The 16,626-nt window shown below is 45.4% G+C and overlaps 1 protein-coding gene across 7 annotated transcripts in view; it reads left to right on the forward strand.

Moving 5' to 3' along the window:
• The window catches only part of LOC119966295 (tensin-3-like), a 533,488-nt gene that overhangs the window by 356,156 nt on the left and 160,706 nt on the right, over positions 1 to 16,626 (forward strand). For all 7 annotated transcript variants that reach the window (XM_038797763.1, XM_038797764.1, XM_038797766.1 and 4 more), the window contains 2 exons: positions 13,420 to 13,484; positions 14,252 to 14,335. In XM_038797763.1, the coding sequence (XP_038653691.1) occupies positions 13,420 to 13,484; positions 14,252 to 14,335 (149 nt within the window). The remainder of the gene's footprint in view (positions 1 to 13,419; positions 13,485 to 14,251; positions 14,336 to 16,626) is intronic.

The raw sequence follows: 16,626 nt of genomic DNA on the forward strand, positions 1-16,626 counted from the left end.
TGCTTCCTGTTAGTTTGCCATTCATCTCTCCATGCTGATATAACTCCTCCAACACCATAAGCTCAGCAACACCAGTTCAGTTGATGGGTCACATGGACTCGAAACGTTAACTGTGTTTCTCTCTCCAGAGATGCTGCCAGACTTGCTGAGTCTATCTAGCATTTTCTGTTTTTATTTCTGGCTTCTTTGTCATCAGGCAAGGAAGGTTCACCTGTGTGGAGACTGGATAAGGAAAACATAATTTGAAAGAATTGAATGTCAGGGCTCATAAATAATGACCTTTTAGGCAAAGTGCTGCTGAGCTGCCAGCAATTGTGCAGCACATCTAATCATGAATCACCAGTCAGGAAAGGAGGACAATACCTTCAAAAATCAATTGTGTTTATCAGTTTTAACTCTTGAGCCAAGTGCAATTTGGCATTGCATATCCAAGGTGCATTTGAAAGCTTTCTAAAATGGGTCCTTTTACTAAATGTGAAATTCAAAATATGTTAACTTGTGAAACTAGTGAGGAAGTATTTTAGGCCATGAACGTTTTCTTTGCATTTTTAGACACAGACATAAACATAGAATTTACAGTGCAGAAGGAGGCCATTCTATTTCCATCAGTTTTCCCAGATTTAGAAGAAATCAAAGGTTGTTTCTCAGGACAGTTTGGTTTTGCAGTTGTATTCCATTTCTGGTGTGCTGTGGTGACAGTTATTGCCACTTGTTGGTTATTTGTCCCAATCAAGTTGTTTGTGACAACTGGTACAGACTAATGTTTCTTTCAGTCCCATTATGGCTACGTGCCGAAAGTCATTTGCTGATGGAAAATGGGAGCAGGACTTCCATTCTTCAAGCATGCTCCGCCATTTAGACTTATCATGGCTAATTCTCTATCTTGATACCATACTCCCACTCACTACCCTGACCCCCTGATGCTTTTAATCTCCAGAAATAGACTTGGCCTCCATAGCCTTCTGTGGTGGAGAATTCCACAGATTCGCCATCCTCTGAGTGAAGAAAGTGAAAGTTCTCCTCATCTCAGTCTTAAATGGCCTACCCTGAATGCTGAGACTGTGATCCTTTAATATAGACCACCTCTGAACCCAGGGCAAACATCATGGGCGAGATTCTCCGCAAATGCAGCGAATCGTAAAGGCTGCCGTGGGACAGGCCGTGACCCACGGCAGCCTTCACGCCCACTTCCGGGGCCGATTTCCCCCCCCCCCCCCCCCCCCCCCCCCGGGCGGGGCTAGGAGCGCGGCCCCGTGCATCACGGCGGTGCGGGCCTTGCCAACGGTCGTCAAGGCCGCACGTCAAGCGTCATGCCAGCTAACGCGGCCGATGACGTAGACCGCGCATGCGCAGGTTGGACAATGCCAACCCGCGCATGCACAGTTGCCGTCTTTTCCCTCAGCCGCCCCGCAAGACGTGGCGGCTTGATCTTGCGGGGCGGCGGAGGGAAAAGAGTGAGTCCGTTACGGACGCACGGCCCCCTTGGCACGGCCGTGGTACTGCCGTGCCAATCGGGCCCCCAGATGCCCCAAACGGGCATCTTGCGCCCGCTTCACGACGGCAGCGAGCAGGTGTGTTTGCTGCCGTGTTGAAACGGGCGTGAAGGCCCTGCAGCTTGGTCCATCGGCCTCGGAGAATCGCCGCTCGCTGTAAAAAACGGCGAGCGGCGATTCGTGGCGTGGGTGGGGGGGGGAGAATAGCGGGAGGGCGTGAAAAATGTCGGGAGGCCCTCCCACTATTCTCCCACCCGGCGTGGGGGGCGGAGAATCGCGCCCCATCCCTTTGTTCAGTCTGTCCAGCCCTGTAAGTTTATGTGTTTTAAAGTTACTTTCTGCATTGATTGTTCATTTCATTAAAAAATACAAATTTTGGTCTGAGCCATCCGATATCAATGTATTTTGTTTCCTGCTGAACTAATATCTTGGTCATTCATAAGAATCACTTAAATTGGTAACTACAGTCTGTGTATCCTGCCTTTTGCACTTTATTAAAAAAAAAGTAAAAGAACACTTCGGTAGCTTGTATGATCTCTTCGTTTCTAAAGATTGCATAAATCATTGCTGTTCTATCAGTTCTTCTTCAGTGGCAAATAAATCTGACAAATTAATGAGAAAATACTTGAATTGTTAAAACCAGTTTCCTCAGGTAATTTCATGTCATCTTTTATTGGCAATTTCACTTTCTTCAGTGAAATGCATGCTACCTCACTTGTCTAAATGGTAGTCTTCCTTACAATCCATTCAATGAATGTTGATGCATTTTTCAATATAACTGGAATCCAAGGTGAGCTTTATTCTCTGATTACAAGCAGTACACATATAGGACTCGATTCTCTGGAAAGATTTGTAAGTGTGGCAGCGAGCAGAAACTGGCACGAGCTTCCTGGGTGCTTGACTCAGCGAAGCCGGCAACACTATTCAACATTAATTGGTCCACTTAACGAGGCACCACGGTTTGTCGCCACAAATAAAGGCTTGACAGCTGATTCGCCGGCCCCTCGTTCGCTAGCCCCCCCCCCCCCCCCCCCCCCTCACTAATAAGGTCGCGCAGCACTTAAATAGCTTTTGCACAGCCAGCCCCAGCCAGCTCGGAACAATGGTACCCAGGAGACTGGCCCCAAGATTTCAGGGATGCTGATCTGGGCAGTCTTCTAGACACAGTGGAGGCAAAGAGGGATATCCTGTTCCCCCAAGGGTCAGTCACAGGGAAGCCAGTGCTGACTGGGATGAACTGACGGCGGCGGCTGTGAGTGCCGGGAGTGTGACAGTGAGGACTGGCCTCCAGCGTCGGAAAAAGGACAACGGCCTACACCGGGCAGCATGGGTGAGTTGACACCAACGCCTGCCCCCCAAAGTCCTCTCTGTCCCCACGCGAACATCCACACACCCAACTCTCCATGTGACCCTCTCCCTTCAACCCCTCTACCCTTTCAGACAGGCAGTGGGGTGCCGGACTTAAAAATCCTGACCTCCTTCAAGGACCGGGTCCTGGGTGATTAGGGTGGCCAAGGGCAGAGCGGTCACCAACGCAGAGGTTGGCGAACACTGTAGAGGTGAGGAACCACCGGGCTCCACGCAGAGGGCCTGTCAAACGTGAGTTGTTATTGCCTTACTGACTGACCCATCCCTCCCACTGACCACATGTCCATTCTCTCACAGGCCTTCTAGCCAATGGTGCTGGCCCATCCCAGGTGGCACCCTCCCAGGAGAACACCTCGGAGGGGAGCTTTGAGGAATACACAATCGAGGCATCACAGTTGTCATCCTCACTCTCCACCAGAGCAGATCCACAGACCTCGGTGGAAAATGTTAGTGGTCAGGGTTCTGGGGCACAGTCCAGTGAGCACCATAAAGCTGCTGATGCACATCAGGTGGAGACGGGATCAATCAGGCGAGACAGCAGTTGGTGGTCTGCTGGATCCCAGGACCAGCTGGGTCCCAGCCTGATGCTGAGCCTGTGGAAGAGGTAATCTTGGAGCTGATGGAGACGATAGGGAGCTGTCAGGACATTCTGAGAGAGATGTTAGCGACACTCCAGCAGATCCATGGGCAATCAAAAGAGTCCCAGAGGCTACGGGCGCAGGAAATGTCGCCGACAATGCGTAGCACCAAGGCCAACACCGCTAGGGTGGCAACCGCAGTAGAGAGCCTTGTGCATGACGTCGGCATCATTAATGAAGGTGTCCAAGGCATCGTGCAGTGGGTGACAGCCATGGTCCAGGATCTCGACAGAATGTCGGTCTCTCTGAGCGATGTCATCCAGTACCAGGCTGCGCTTGATGAGGTTCTGCAGGACATGTCCCGCCCACAAATGGGAATGACTGAGGTGCTGCGAAGCTTGTCTCGGTCGCAAGTGGGTATTGCCAAGGTGTTGCAGAGGCAGTGGATTAGCCCTGCTGCCTCACGGTGCCGAGGTCCCAGGTTCGACCCTGGCTCTGGGTCACTGTCCGTGTGGAGTTTGGAGTTTGCACATTCTTCCCATGTTTGCGTGGGTTTCGCCCCCATAACCCAAAGATGTGCAGTGTAGGTGGATTGACCACACTAAATTGCCCCTTAATTGGAAAAATGTAATTGGCTACTCTAAATTTATACATTTTTTAAAAGGTGCTGCAGAGCACTGAGGAGCATCAACAAAGGTGTCGACACGATGCTGTGGATCGTGGGGAACCGCCAGGGCTGGCAGAGTGAGGTGATGCAGGGGCAGCCAGGGCTTAAACCAGCTGCCCCTCCATCAGAAGGTAAAGCCCAGGGCCCTATAGGCACCAAGCGAGAGGAGAGGGCGCTGAGTGTCCACCCGACCAGTCCCATGGAGTGGTGACGGCCACCAGCTCCCCCAGGTTCCACTCCTCTGATGAGGCCGTGTCACGCAGCCAGCATCTGAAACAGGGCGGCACAGCTGTGCATGTGCCACCGACAAGCGAGCTGGCACCCTCTGGCCCCAGAACACCCAAAGGGTGCCTGGCAGGGGCATCGAAGGCCACGGGACGAGGTAAGCAGCTGGCAGCCTCCTCAGATGTGCATCCTAGGGACACATCTGAACGTAGCGGTAGAGCTAGGAGGGCAAAGAAGATTGAGGATAACTGAGAGCGCCGGGGAAGACACCATTGGGAGAGTGGAGAATTGTGACACACAATAAACGTCCTTGTACACAACCAATATGATGCCTCGTCACTTTCTTCAGCCTCTCCCGCTGTTTACCGGCGTAGATTTGCTTGAACAAGAGCGCAACGAGGCAGGAGAATTGCACCATACTTTTTCCAGATGTGATATCTGTTGATACTTTGTGCGAACCCTGGCTGATTTCTCTCCCTCCATCCATCCACCCAGCCCTTGTCCAAAAATGCTGACATTAATTGTTACAATCTTATTACAACCTGCAAGTGAACTCCGCAAGCTGGAAACAGGTTAGGAAGTAAGCATGAAATCTTCTAGTCTGCATGGTTTAGTGCAACATTGTGGATTGCCTTTATGCAACGAGGCATTGACAAAATCATATCTCATTCAATTACAAACAAATCTCCTGCAGAATCATTATGTAGGAAATAGAAACATAACGGAGGTAAGCCATTCAGGCCATCGAGCTTTTCCACCATGCCACTGGATCACGTATGATATGTACTTGTGTTCCACCTGCCTTTGTAACCTGACCTAACAAAAATCTAGCATCCTCGAGCCTTCAAAATATCAATCTACCTATCAACCGTAGCCTTTTAAGAGAAAAGGTCCAAATTTCCAACTTCTTTTAAACTTTGCAAAGAATTCTAACACATTACAGAATCAATACTTTTTTTAAAAATGTGTTGAGGTGCTTTGAAAGCATCGTTGTATAATGTACAGTATTTGATAACACAGCTGCAGAGCCGAATATGGATGCATTAATGTGACCACTGCACGTGGTTCAGGATATCTGGCAAAGCATTTTGTTTGTGCAGTTTTTTCAAATTAAAGAGTATTCAGTGGAGTAGAATGACCTATCAAATGAAGGTCAAGATGTTCTTTTTTGTGGACTTAACTGTACTCACCGAAATTAACTTTTTTCAGACGATATTAAATCCTAAATTTCAAACTCATTTGTTCATTGCTTACCTTTTGTTTTAATTATTAGAAAAATGGTCATTTCTTCATTGTTCTACTTTTACCACACAACGAGATATAAATAAAGGGAATACTGTCAGGAGAATCACTTTGTAAGCTTTCTCCTGGCAGCTTTGCAAGAGTCATATGATCCTCTCCTATTCTCACACTGATCAATGATTAACGTTAGGATCTCATGGTTCCTTTTAATGGAGCTGGACATCCTCTACAATAATTAACACTCGTGCAAAAGTGAAATACTGGAGATGCCGAAAATCCAAACTACAAACAGAAAATGCTGGCAATACTCAGCAGGTTGAGCAGCATCTGTGGAGAGTTAAAGGACCAAATTTTCTGTCTGTTCACTGGCGGCGAGTTTCCCTCTAGCGATGAGTTGCTTCAATTGGAAATCCCATTGACAGTGGCAGGAACAGAGATTCCCCCGCCAGTGAAAGGTGTAGCGGCTCCTGCCCCCAAGAAACATGCAGCTGGGAGGCAGGGAATCCCGTCCAAAGTTGTTAGTTCTTCAGGTCCACGACTTTCCAAATGAGAAAAGGAATGTTCCAGCTTTGGAGCAAGTACAGATGTAGGAGTAGGGGGCAAGGCGGGAAAAGAAGAAAAAAAGGTCTGTGACTGGGTGCTGGACAAGGGCTATTAGATTACAAAAGAATGATGGTGCAAGGCAGAAGGCAACAAGTAAACAAAAGATGGTCTTGAGGAAATGTAAGTAGCAACAGCAGAGTCATTGATAACAGCTGATATGTATTTTTTTTAAAGTGAGCAATGGTTACGTTTGAAGCTATTGACACTTGATGTTGAATTCTAACGACTTTAAAGTGCGTTACCCAAAGATGAGATGCTATTCCTCATGCTTATGTTAACTTTGGGACAGGGTAGGAGGCTGAGCACAAACAGGCCAAAGTAGGATAGAACTTAAATGAGAAGCAACCAGAAGGTTGGATTCCTGTTTTTGGATTAAATGGAGTAATCACCCAACCTGCCTTTGGTAATATGGAGGATAATTTGACAACTAACACAGTATGTTGAATTGAAAGCTGTGCAAGTAACTCACTGTTTCACCTGGAAAGAGCAATTGGGTCCCTGGATAATGGGAAGGGAAGACATAATGGGACAGGTATTGCATCTCCTGCACTTTTAAGGGAAGGTGCTGCAAGGTAATTGAAGAATGGATCAAGGTGTTGTGGAGGGAACAGACTCTTTGGAATGCTGAAAGACAAAGGGAAGGCGTTTGGTAGCATCATCACCCTCGAGGTGTTTCTTTTCTGTACAGTTGGAATTTCCATTTCTGCCTTTTTCTGTAGGCAAATGCTGAAGCCATTTCACACTCTGCAAGATCTCACAAACTGCTGGGATATTAATCTTATTGTGCTCATGATTGAAGAGAGGAAGTACATGACACTGGTCGAATTAAGTGCTATTGAATCATTAATGTCCACTTGAACCTGCAGAACAGGCAACAAGGGTCTTCATTTAGCATCTCCAAGCTCTGTTAAGAATACTGATTGGCCACAGGACTGTAACAAAATGTCCGCTTAGATTTATGTGCCCAAATTTGCCATGTAAAGATAACATCTGTACGGTTCCAGCTGTTTTCTTAGTACCTTGTGAGAAATTTTTTAATTAATGACCAGTGCACAACATTTTAAATGCTTTGCGAGAGTGGGGAGACAATGTAAGCCATCTGATTTTTGGTTAAATGCTATGCCTAAAGCAAGAATTGGTAACAGACTCGTGGAGCAAATCTTAGATTTTTAAATCAGTGATGTTTAAGTGGTGCAGTCTTATAAGGATGTGCAATTGTTATATGTTCTATAGCAATATCAACCTGGGAATAATGTTCCGTTTCCTGTTCAGTTTTCTGCTGCAGCCACCTTTTGTGTTGGCTTTCATGGGAACACTGCGACAAATTGTCTGCAATCTCCCCTGTTCTTTTTGAAGTTGTAACTGATTTTTGTCACTGCTTGCACTTCTGAGGAGAGTAATGGGGAGGTCTGATTTAAATTTCAAACCTCTTCTCAGATAACACGGAGGTTAGAAGTTCTCGTGAGGTTAGATATGACGCTGTTGGTTAACTGGTGGGCCGACACTAAGGCAATGACTGGAACGTAAGTTGCAGGGAACATAAGTTATAGGTAGTAGTGTGGCTATGTCAAATCCTTTCTGTGTGGTTGTTCATTCTGGTTCAGTCTCCAATTAAAGGAAGAATATAGTGCTTTTGTGTACCCAGTTAAACAGAAGATTAAAGTAACAGTTTGGACACTTCATACTATTGTTCTTTTTTCCCTCCGCAACTCCAAAATGAATCATGCAGAAGTATAAATCTGAAGATTTGTAATTTCATTAATATATAGTATAAATTGGAAAGTTCTGGCTTGCTCTTAATAGCAGTTGTGGTGCTGCCATATCTCTTATGGGGTGGGAGGGGGGAGGGGGAGGGGGAGGGGGGGGGGGGCTCCCAGACAGGGGTCTCTTACACTGTCTCTGTAATTTCAAGAGTAAAATTACAGCTGGATTATGATTTTGTGACCTCCGCTCGAAAGCATGGGGCTGGATTCTCCACCACATCGGCAACTCCACTACTGGTGGAGGGCGGCAGAGAATACAGCGCAATCAAAAACAGGATCGGCGGCGATACTCTGGTCCTCCTGCTGGCATTGGGATTGAGATTTGCCATAGGACGGATGCCAATGGGTCGTTAAAATCCATTTGAAATCTATGAACGGGTTGGGCACCATATTCTCGGGGCGTACGTGATTCTCCACTCCTCTGGGCCAGGAATCACACGGGTGAGAATTGGTAAATGTATTGACACCCATGGCCTAATGGTGGGCCAAAGGGATAACTCTTAAAGGGAGTTACCCCTAAAGTCAGAGGGCTACCCCCCCCCCCCCCCAGTGCAAGGCTGCCCGCCCCACCAGATCCCCTGCACCAGCGACCCCCTAATTAAAGGCACACCTTACCCCACCCCCATAAGAGAGACCCATGTCTAGAAGCCCTCCATGGAATCATACCATTTACAGTGCAGGAAGAGGCCACGGCCCATCGAGTCTGCACTGGTCCTTGGAAAGAGCACCCTACTAAAGCCCATGCCTCCACCATGCTAAAGACCACACCTCCACCCTATCCCCGTAATCGAGTAACCCCATCTAACCTTGTGGACACTAAGGGCAATTTAGCATGGTCAATCCACCTAACCATATATTTTGACTGTGGGAGGAAATCGAAGCACCCGGAGGAAACCCATGCAGACAAGGGGAGAAAGTGCAAACTCCACACAGACAGTAACCCGAGGCTGGAATTGAACCCCAGTCCCTGGAGCTGTGAAACAGCAGTGCTAACCACTGTGCCAGTGTGCCATAAGAGAGACCCCTGCCTGGAAGCCCCCGTGGGTGAGATCCTGTCTGAAAGTTATAGAGCAGTGCAGACAGAGGCAGTGAAAAAAAATCACTGCTTTAAAACTCTCTGTGCAATACACCTGCTGGCTCAGACACACGGAGCGTCAACTGTCGATTCCTGGAAAGAGAAAACTAGTCAGCTGGGTTTAAACCCACTCAGACCTTTGACCTGCAAGCCTTTCATTAATTTCTCTTTGAAATTGCTTTCCGTGCTCTGTGATTGACAGCTTCTACACACACCCAACTGTCTGCATTGTTTCATTCAACTCCCTTCACGTTTGAGTGGCTTTGAAGTAGTCAGCTGTGAAACTAATAGAAACCACTTAACCGTCTATGATGTGGTCCAGGAGCAGTCAATCATAGCTAAATGTTTATAAGCATTGTAGTTAGTTTCACAGCTGACTACTTCAAGCTGTAGGGGTGGTTGAATTACATTGCAGAGCCAGACCTCGCTATTGTGCCACCCGCTCAAAATGGCGGCCCGATAGCAGGATTCCCTAGGGAATCCCTCCCAATCCTCGCCATGCATAAATTTGCATGGCAAAGGAATGGGGCTCGCTGGGAGCGCAAATCAGATGCGATTTAGCTCTGGCAAGAGAATCCTGCCCATGTTCATGTTCAGTGAGGACAAAGCTGACTTTTGCTATCATGCCTCAAAGCTGAATAATCTACTGAAAAGTCACAGTGAATGTTGCCATGGGAAGAATGGCAGTTTGACTATATGTACTGCAGGCTGTTGGCATGCCCAAGTCCTTCACAGTCTACAGTTGAGGACGAGTACAAAGAATTAAGTGAGAGTCAGTGTGTTCCTTTTTTCCCCAGCCCGCTCTTTTAGTTATCCTGTCAACTGAATCCAGCAAAATAATGAGTGATGCTGCCCATTGTTCTTTTTCTTATGTGACATGGAAGCCTTCAGGCCCCAGAGAATCCGCCTGTGCTGTTTTCCGTCTGTTTATGCATCGTCAATATCAGTTTCAGATAAAATAAACCATTAATATTGAATGGTTACTTGATAAGAGGGAAAATAAAATAATTGGCAGCATGATGATGCTATTTAATAATTAAGTTTCATTAAATGGGAACTGTTCATGCACATAAGGAAATAGGCAAATGCTGTGATGATAGATCATCTTTTCCTGGAATGCTAGAAAGCCTTCTTACAATAATTTCTACTGTCATTGCCTTTTACAGGACAACCTGCATAGATCGTGTCTGTGCAATAGGGACATATTTGGCAGAATGCCCCAGATTTCTAAACAATTGAGCTGAGATATCGCACATCTGGTTAAGACTGGGTGTTGGGGCTTGCCTACTCTAAATGTAGTAGTTCAAACGTTTATAATTTTTTATTTGATTCGGAGGTTTTTATTTTCTCATTTTTGCCCTTTCTAACTTTGAAAATTCTTCTTGTCTATATATCTATGTTCCAAAAAAGCGCAAATCTGTTGGCGATATTTGAATTGGGAAGAAAGGCTTAATAGTTTGTCAAGAAATGTTTTGTTTGTAACAGAGTTATTTAATAGATTTGACATGGAGTTGGAAAATATTTGCATTGTTAGGAGGAGTCATGCAATCAAAATTTTAAGACCATAAAAAAGTAATTCAACATTAGGAGAGTAGCTTCTTAATTCACCTAGGCCCTTTTACCCTGGATCTTTTATTTTTTATTTGTTCATGAAATATGGGTGTCACTGTCATTCATTGCCCATCACTAACTGTCCTTGAGAAGGTGGTGGTGAGCTGCTTTCTTGAACCGTTGTGGTCCATGTGGTATATGTACAATTCTAGTAGTTAGGGAGGGAGTTGCAGGACTTTAACCCAACAACAGTGAAGGAAGAGGGATATCATTCCCAATCAGGTTGATGTGTGGATCGGAGTGGAACTTGTAGGTTGTGATGGCCCTGTGCATCTGCTATCCCTGTCCTCCTAGGTGGTAGACATCGGGGGTTTGGAAGGTGCTGATGAAGGATCCTTGGTGAGTTGCTGCAGTGTAACTTGTAGTTGGTACAGACTGCTGCCACAATGCATCAATGGTGGAGGGAGTGGATGTTTAAGGTAGTGGATGGGGTGCAACAATGCTTTCTCCTGGATGATGTCAAGCTTAAGTGGCGTTAGAGGTTCACCCATCTGGGCAAGTGGAGAGTATTTCATCACACTCTTAAATTGTCCATCATACTCCTGAATTGTATCTTCTAGATAGTGTAGAGGCTTTGGGGAGTTAGGAGGTGTCCACAGGTTTGAGTGAGAGATGTAATATAGCTCACCGAATTTTTTGGTCTGGATTCTCCATTTAGCAGCTAAGTGCCGGCTCGAACGGAGATTCCGTGGGAGGTTTGTACGGAAACCATCGGCGCCGAATCCTCACCGATTCTAGGATCGGTGAGGGGCTAGCAGCATCGCCGGATGAAACTCCCGGCTCCCACGCCGAGAATGGCCGGATCACTGACCGTGCGTGCGCATGGCTGACAACCTGCAGCGGTTGCACTGTACAACATGGCACTGGCGTTATGCGGACCTGACCCACCATCCGCGACCCACATGCCACCCCCCACCAGACCCCAGCCCTTGCAGAAGCCACACTGGCCATCGGCACAGACTCCGGCTGAGTGTGACAGCGCTGGACGCAGTCCGCAGCCGCCACGCCAGGTTCCCGGCCGCTAAGACCACATGTGTCCCGCGCCGTGGGAAACGGTCCATCAGGGGCGGAACATCGTGGGAGGGCCAGTCGATGACACACCAACGCCGTTGCAACAGCACGTGGCGCAATGACGCCATTTCCGAGTGGCGGAGCATGGCTGACCGGCACTGGCCCCAATTTGGGCATCGGAGTCGATTCTCCGCCCGATCGCCAATTACGATATCGGCGTCGGACAATGGAGAATCCCGCCCGTTATCTCTGGATCAAGCTGCAGCTGACTGAGAACAAGGCACAGGGTCAGATTTGCCAGCTGTTTACGCGGAAAAGTCTGGTCCAACATTGGCGCAAGGGGCTGCCAGTGACCAGGGGGGCTATCAATGGGATGGGAAATCCTGTTGACAACGGGGTCCAGTAGATCCCGCTGGCGGGCCACCTCCCCTGCTGTGGGGTCATCACTAAATCCCATCCACTGAATCTGCTTGACCTGCCCGTGTGTCGATGACAGGATTAGCTGAAGGGCTGGTCACTCTGAAGTCAGAACTTTTTTCTGAATTAGGCATGCATTTAACATTTAGGCAGATTATCAATTTGATGAAAAATTTCAAATAATGCTCTAAAGCTTACAGTGGAAATGTATTTTCCCTAAAATAATTACACTTCCAAGTGCGCTGTTTTCCTTGGGGATATTTTTGTACAGTTAGTTGTGCATTGTGTTGAAAGTTTGAAGTAAGAAAGGAGCTAATTGTACATTTAGATCTTTATTTTATATTGAAGCATTGCATTTACAAGAATCTAAGGAGTGGATTTGAAGAAGGGTTTCGCTGCTAGGCGAGTAGTTAGTGCTCAGCCCACATCGTTACTGGATTTTAGGGTCCTCAACACTTCAGTTGAGGAAAGGAAGGATTTTAATTAGCTATCATTCCCACTCTTGATTTTAGCCCCTGTTAGATTTGAGTACTAAAATTTAAGCTTAGCTGTGATGACATCCTGGTCAAATAACCTGCCATCTCTGTCCATGCATGCTGAATGGCCATTTCAGTCAGCTGAGAGCAAGGAAGCATGTGCCATACATCTGCTTCAATCTAGTCCTTAGTTTGAAATAATGAAGCAGCAAAGTTCAGAATATGTAAAGTCTGGCCGGTATAAAATATCAGAAGCTGTATAAAAGACTTGAGGCAAAATCTCATAAACTGGGGTAGAAATGGTGCAATTGCTCAGAACATGGTGCCAAGAGTTCATTTCTAATTGTGTTGAAGTGGGAATTGTTTGCTCTGATTGAAAGCTTTGGATGTTCATTCCTATTAAAATCAGATAACATTTAAAGCTGTTAAGTGAATACTTTCATGTCTAGTTTACTCATTTCAATCAGTTTTCAAGCCAACAGTTGGATCGTAACATAAAATCTCTAATTAATCCGATTGTAAAATAACAAAATCAGCTATAGTTTAGCAATGCAATGATGGGGAATTCACTTTCCTGGGAAATTATCTATTCATTTGATAAAATTCATTTTCAGTGCTCATTTAATCCTCACTCAATTATCGTTGTAATGGTATGGACTTTTTATTTCAATCATCGTCTTGTTGCAAAAGACACTTTCTGAGAGAAACCTTCCATCCACAGCTAAACAGGGGTAAACAAGATCTCCCAGCTTCATCTTGTGCATACTCCTTTAAACTTCTAAACCCCATTGTGACAAATGATGGAAACCGCTAGTGCATCCCGTCTTGTAGCCTTCCTTTTGGATGTCAATTGGAAACTGTGTTTAACCTGTGCAATTTCTTTTTTCTAGGGAGGCAAAGGGAGAATAGGAGTGGTTATTTCATCGTACATGCACTTCACCAACATTTCTGCAAGGTAACAAGCTCAAATTGAATGATACTCTGAGCATTCTACAGTTTATGCAGTCTTCAGAATTTAAAGGTTTGCTTTCTTTCCCGTCTGAACTTTGAAGATGTAAGTGCAAATCTTTTTGTTTGCTTGCAGAACTTACTATTTTTACACTCCCTTTTTCACCTCACCCATCTCATTTTCAGGATTTACTCCCTTTGTCCCAACCTGATGCTGCACCAGACAGGCAAAAAGAGATGGCAGGCAAATGATATATTCCACACCTAGATCCACCTATTCCACTTCTTTATCTCTAATCTCTAATAATCTTGATTGTCACAAGTAGGCAGACATGAACACTGCAATGACATTACTGTGAAAATCCCCTCGTCGTCACAGTCCGGCGTCTGTTCGGGTACACTGAGGGAGAATTCAGAATGTCCAAATTACCTAACAGCAAATCTTTTGGGACTTGTGGGACGAGATGGGAGCACCCGGAGGAAACTCACGCAGATACAGAGAACATGAAGACTCCACACAGACAGTGACCCAAGCCGGGAATCAAACCCGGGACCCTGGCGCTGTGAAGCAACACTGCTAACTACTGTGCTACCGTGCCACACTTCAGGTCCAGGACATTGTAAATGGCTTAATTATCCAATTTCTCTGCTATCTGTCTGAACAGCAGCCTTCCCTGACTCTCTAACTGTTTGTCTCTTCAGCATTCGTTTTGCCCTCTGTTGTCAGCTGCTGATTATTCAGAAATCACACTTCTGAACCTTTTGTTGTTACAGCGCTGATCAAGCTCTTGACAGGTTTGCTATGAAGAAGTTCTATGATGATAAAGTTTCTGCCTTAATGCAGCCATCACAAAAGCGGTAAGTCAGTGCACTTGTTTTATTTGATCCCAGTTCAGTTTTTATTTATCATTAATAGTTTATCCTGTTGTAAAATCTTTCATCGTTACTTTAGTATATTGTTTTAGTGGATATGTAGAAGAAAATTTGAGACTCCTTGGTCTCGAGTGGAATTTAATGTTGTAGAAAGTTAAGCAGCCAGGATGAAGTTTTATCTCCGCCATCTTTATTATAAAGAAAGATTAATTCAGAGTCGATAGCTTTTCTATACTTTATTCTATAAAGAGTTGACATTGAATTCTTTTCAAATAAATTAACATTATGGGTCTTTTCATTTTTCCTAGTTCGCTATTAAGCGAGTTTCTAACATATAGCAGTTGTGCACACATTTGGAGAGTGACGAGAGGCAGCTGAAATGACATCAGGAGGCCTGTTCATGTTCTCTTCCTGCTTGTTTAATAGTCATTGAATTTTTAAAATGTTAGCACTGCCACGATGACTTGGAAGCATGACTTTGAACTACGCACACCATCCCAAGTTTGATCCGCAGTCTGTTACATAGAGTGACTTAGAATCTAGACCGCTGAAGCACGCTAATTGGCATCAAGACATCATGCGACAGAACACTTTTTAAATATTTTTTATTGAGTTTTCATATTTTATATCCAACAAATTACAAATTATTAGAAAAAATAAACACACAAAAATTAACATGTATATTTACAGGTAAGCATCTTCATTATAACAACTGTGGCCACCCCCTTTAGCCGGCATACATATTTTACATTCCCCAATATGGCCGAGGCACATGTGAATAGGCATTTATTTACAGTTTGGTTTTGGGCCTTAGCTTGCCATCAAACCCCCATAAATGAAACTTGTAAATCAAAAAAAAAATAATTGAAATACAGTTAAATTAATATAGTGGTGCAGCATCAACACTGTTGATAACATAAGAACTAGGAGCAGGAGTAGGCCATCTGGCCCCTCGAGCCTGCTCCGCCATTCAATGAGATCATGGCTGATCTTTTGTGGACTCAGCTCCACTTTCTGGACCGAACACCACAACCCTTAATCCCTTTATTCTTCAAAAAACTATCTATCTTTATCTTAAAACATTTAATGATGGAGCCTCAACTGCTTCACTGGGCAAGGAATTCCATAGATTCACAACCCTTTGGGTGAAGAAGTTCCTCCTAAACTCAGTCCTAAATACACTTCCCCTTATTTTGAGGCTATGCCCCCTAGTTCTGCTTTCACCCGCCAGTGGAAAGAACCTGCCCGCATCTATCCTATCTATTCCCTTCATAATTTTATATGTTTCGATAGGATCCCCCCTCATCCTTCTAAATTCCAACGAGTACAGTCCCAGTCTTCTCAACCTCTCCTCATAATCCAACCCCTTCAGCTCTGGGATTAACCTAGTGAATCTCCTCTGCACACCCTCCAGCGCCAGTACGTCTTTTCTCAGGTACGGAGACCAAAACTGAACACAATACTCCAGGTGTGGCCTCACTAACACTTTATACAATACAATTGCAGCATAGCCTCCCTAGTCTTAAGCTCCATCCCTCTAGCAATGAACGACAACATTCCATTTGCCTTCTTAATCACCTGTTGCACCTGTAAACCAACTTTTTGCAACTCATGCACTAGCACACCCAGGTCTCTCTGCACAGCAGAATGTTTTAATATTTTATCATGTAAATAATAATCCCTTTTGCTGTTATTCCTACCAAAATGGATAACCTCACATTTGTCAACATTGTATTCCATCTGCCAGACCCTAACCCATTCTCTTAACCTATCCAAATCCCTCTGCAGACTTCCGGTATCCTCTGCACTTTTTGCTTTACCACTCATCTTAATGTTGTCTGCAAACTTGGCCACATTGCCCTTGGTCCCCAACTCCAAATCATCTATGTGAATTGTGAACAATTGTGGGCCCAACACTGATCCCTGAGGGACACCACTAGCTACTGATTGCCAACCAGCGAAACACCCATTAATCCCCATTCTTTGCTTTCTATTAATTAACCAATCCTCTATCCATGCTACTACTTTACCCTTAATGCCATGCATCTTTATCTTATGCAGCAACCTTTTGTTTGGCACCATGTCAAAGGCTTTCTGGAAATCCAGATATACCACATCCATTGGCTCCACGTTACCTACCGCTCTGATAATGTCCTCAAAAAATTCCACTAAATTAGTCAGGCACGACCTGCCCTTTATGAACCCATGCTGCGTCTGCTCAATGGGACAATTTCCATCCAGATGCCTCGCTATTTCTTCCTTGATGATAGATTCCA

Source organism: Scyliorhinus canicula, chromosome 5 (genome assembly GCF_902713615.1).
Source record: "Scyliorhinus canicula chromosome 5, sScyCan1.1, whole genome shotgun sequence".
Taxonomy (NCBI): Eukaryota; Metazoa; Chordata; class Chondrichthyes; order Carcharhiniformes; family Scyliorhinidae; genus Scyliorhinus; species Scyliorhinus canicula.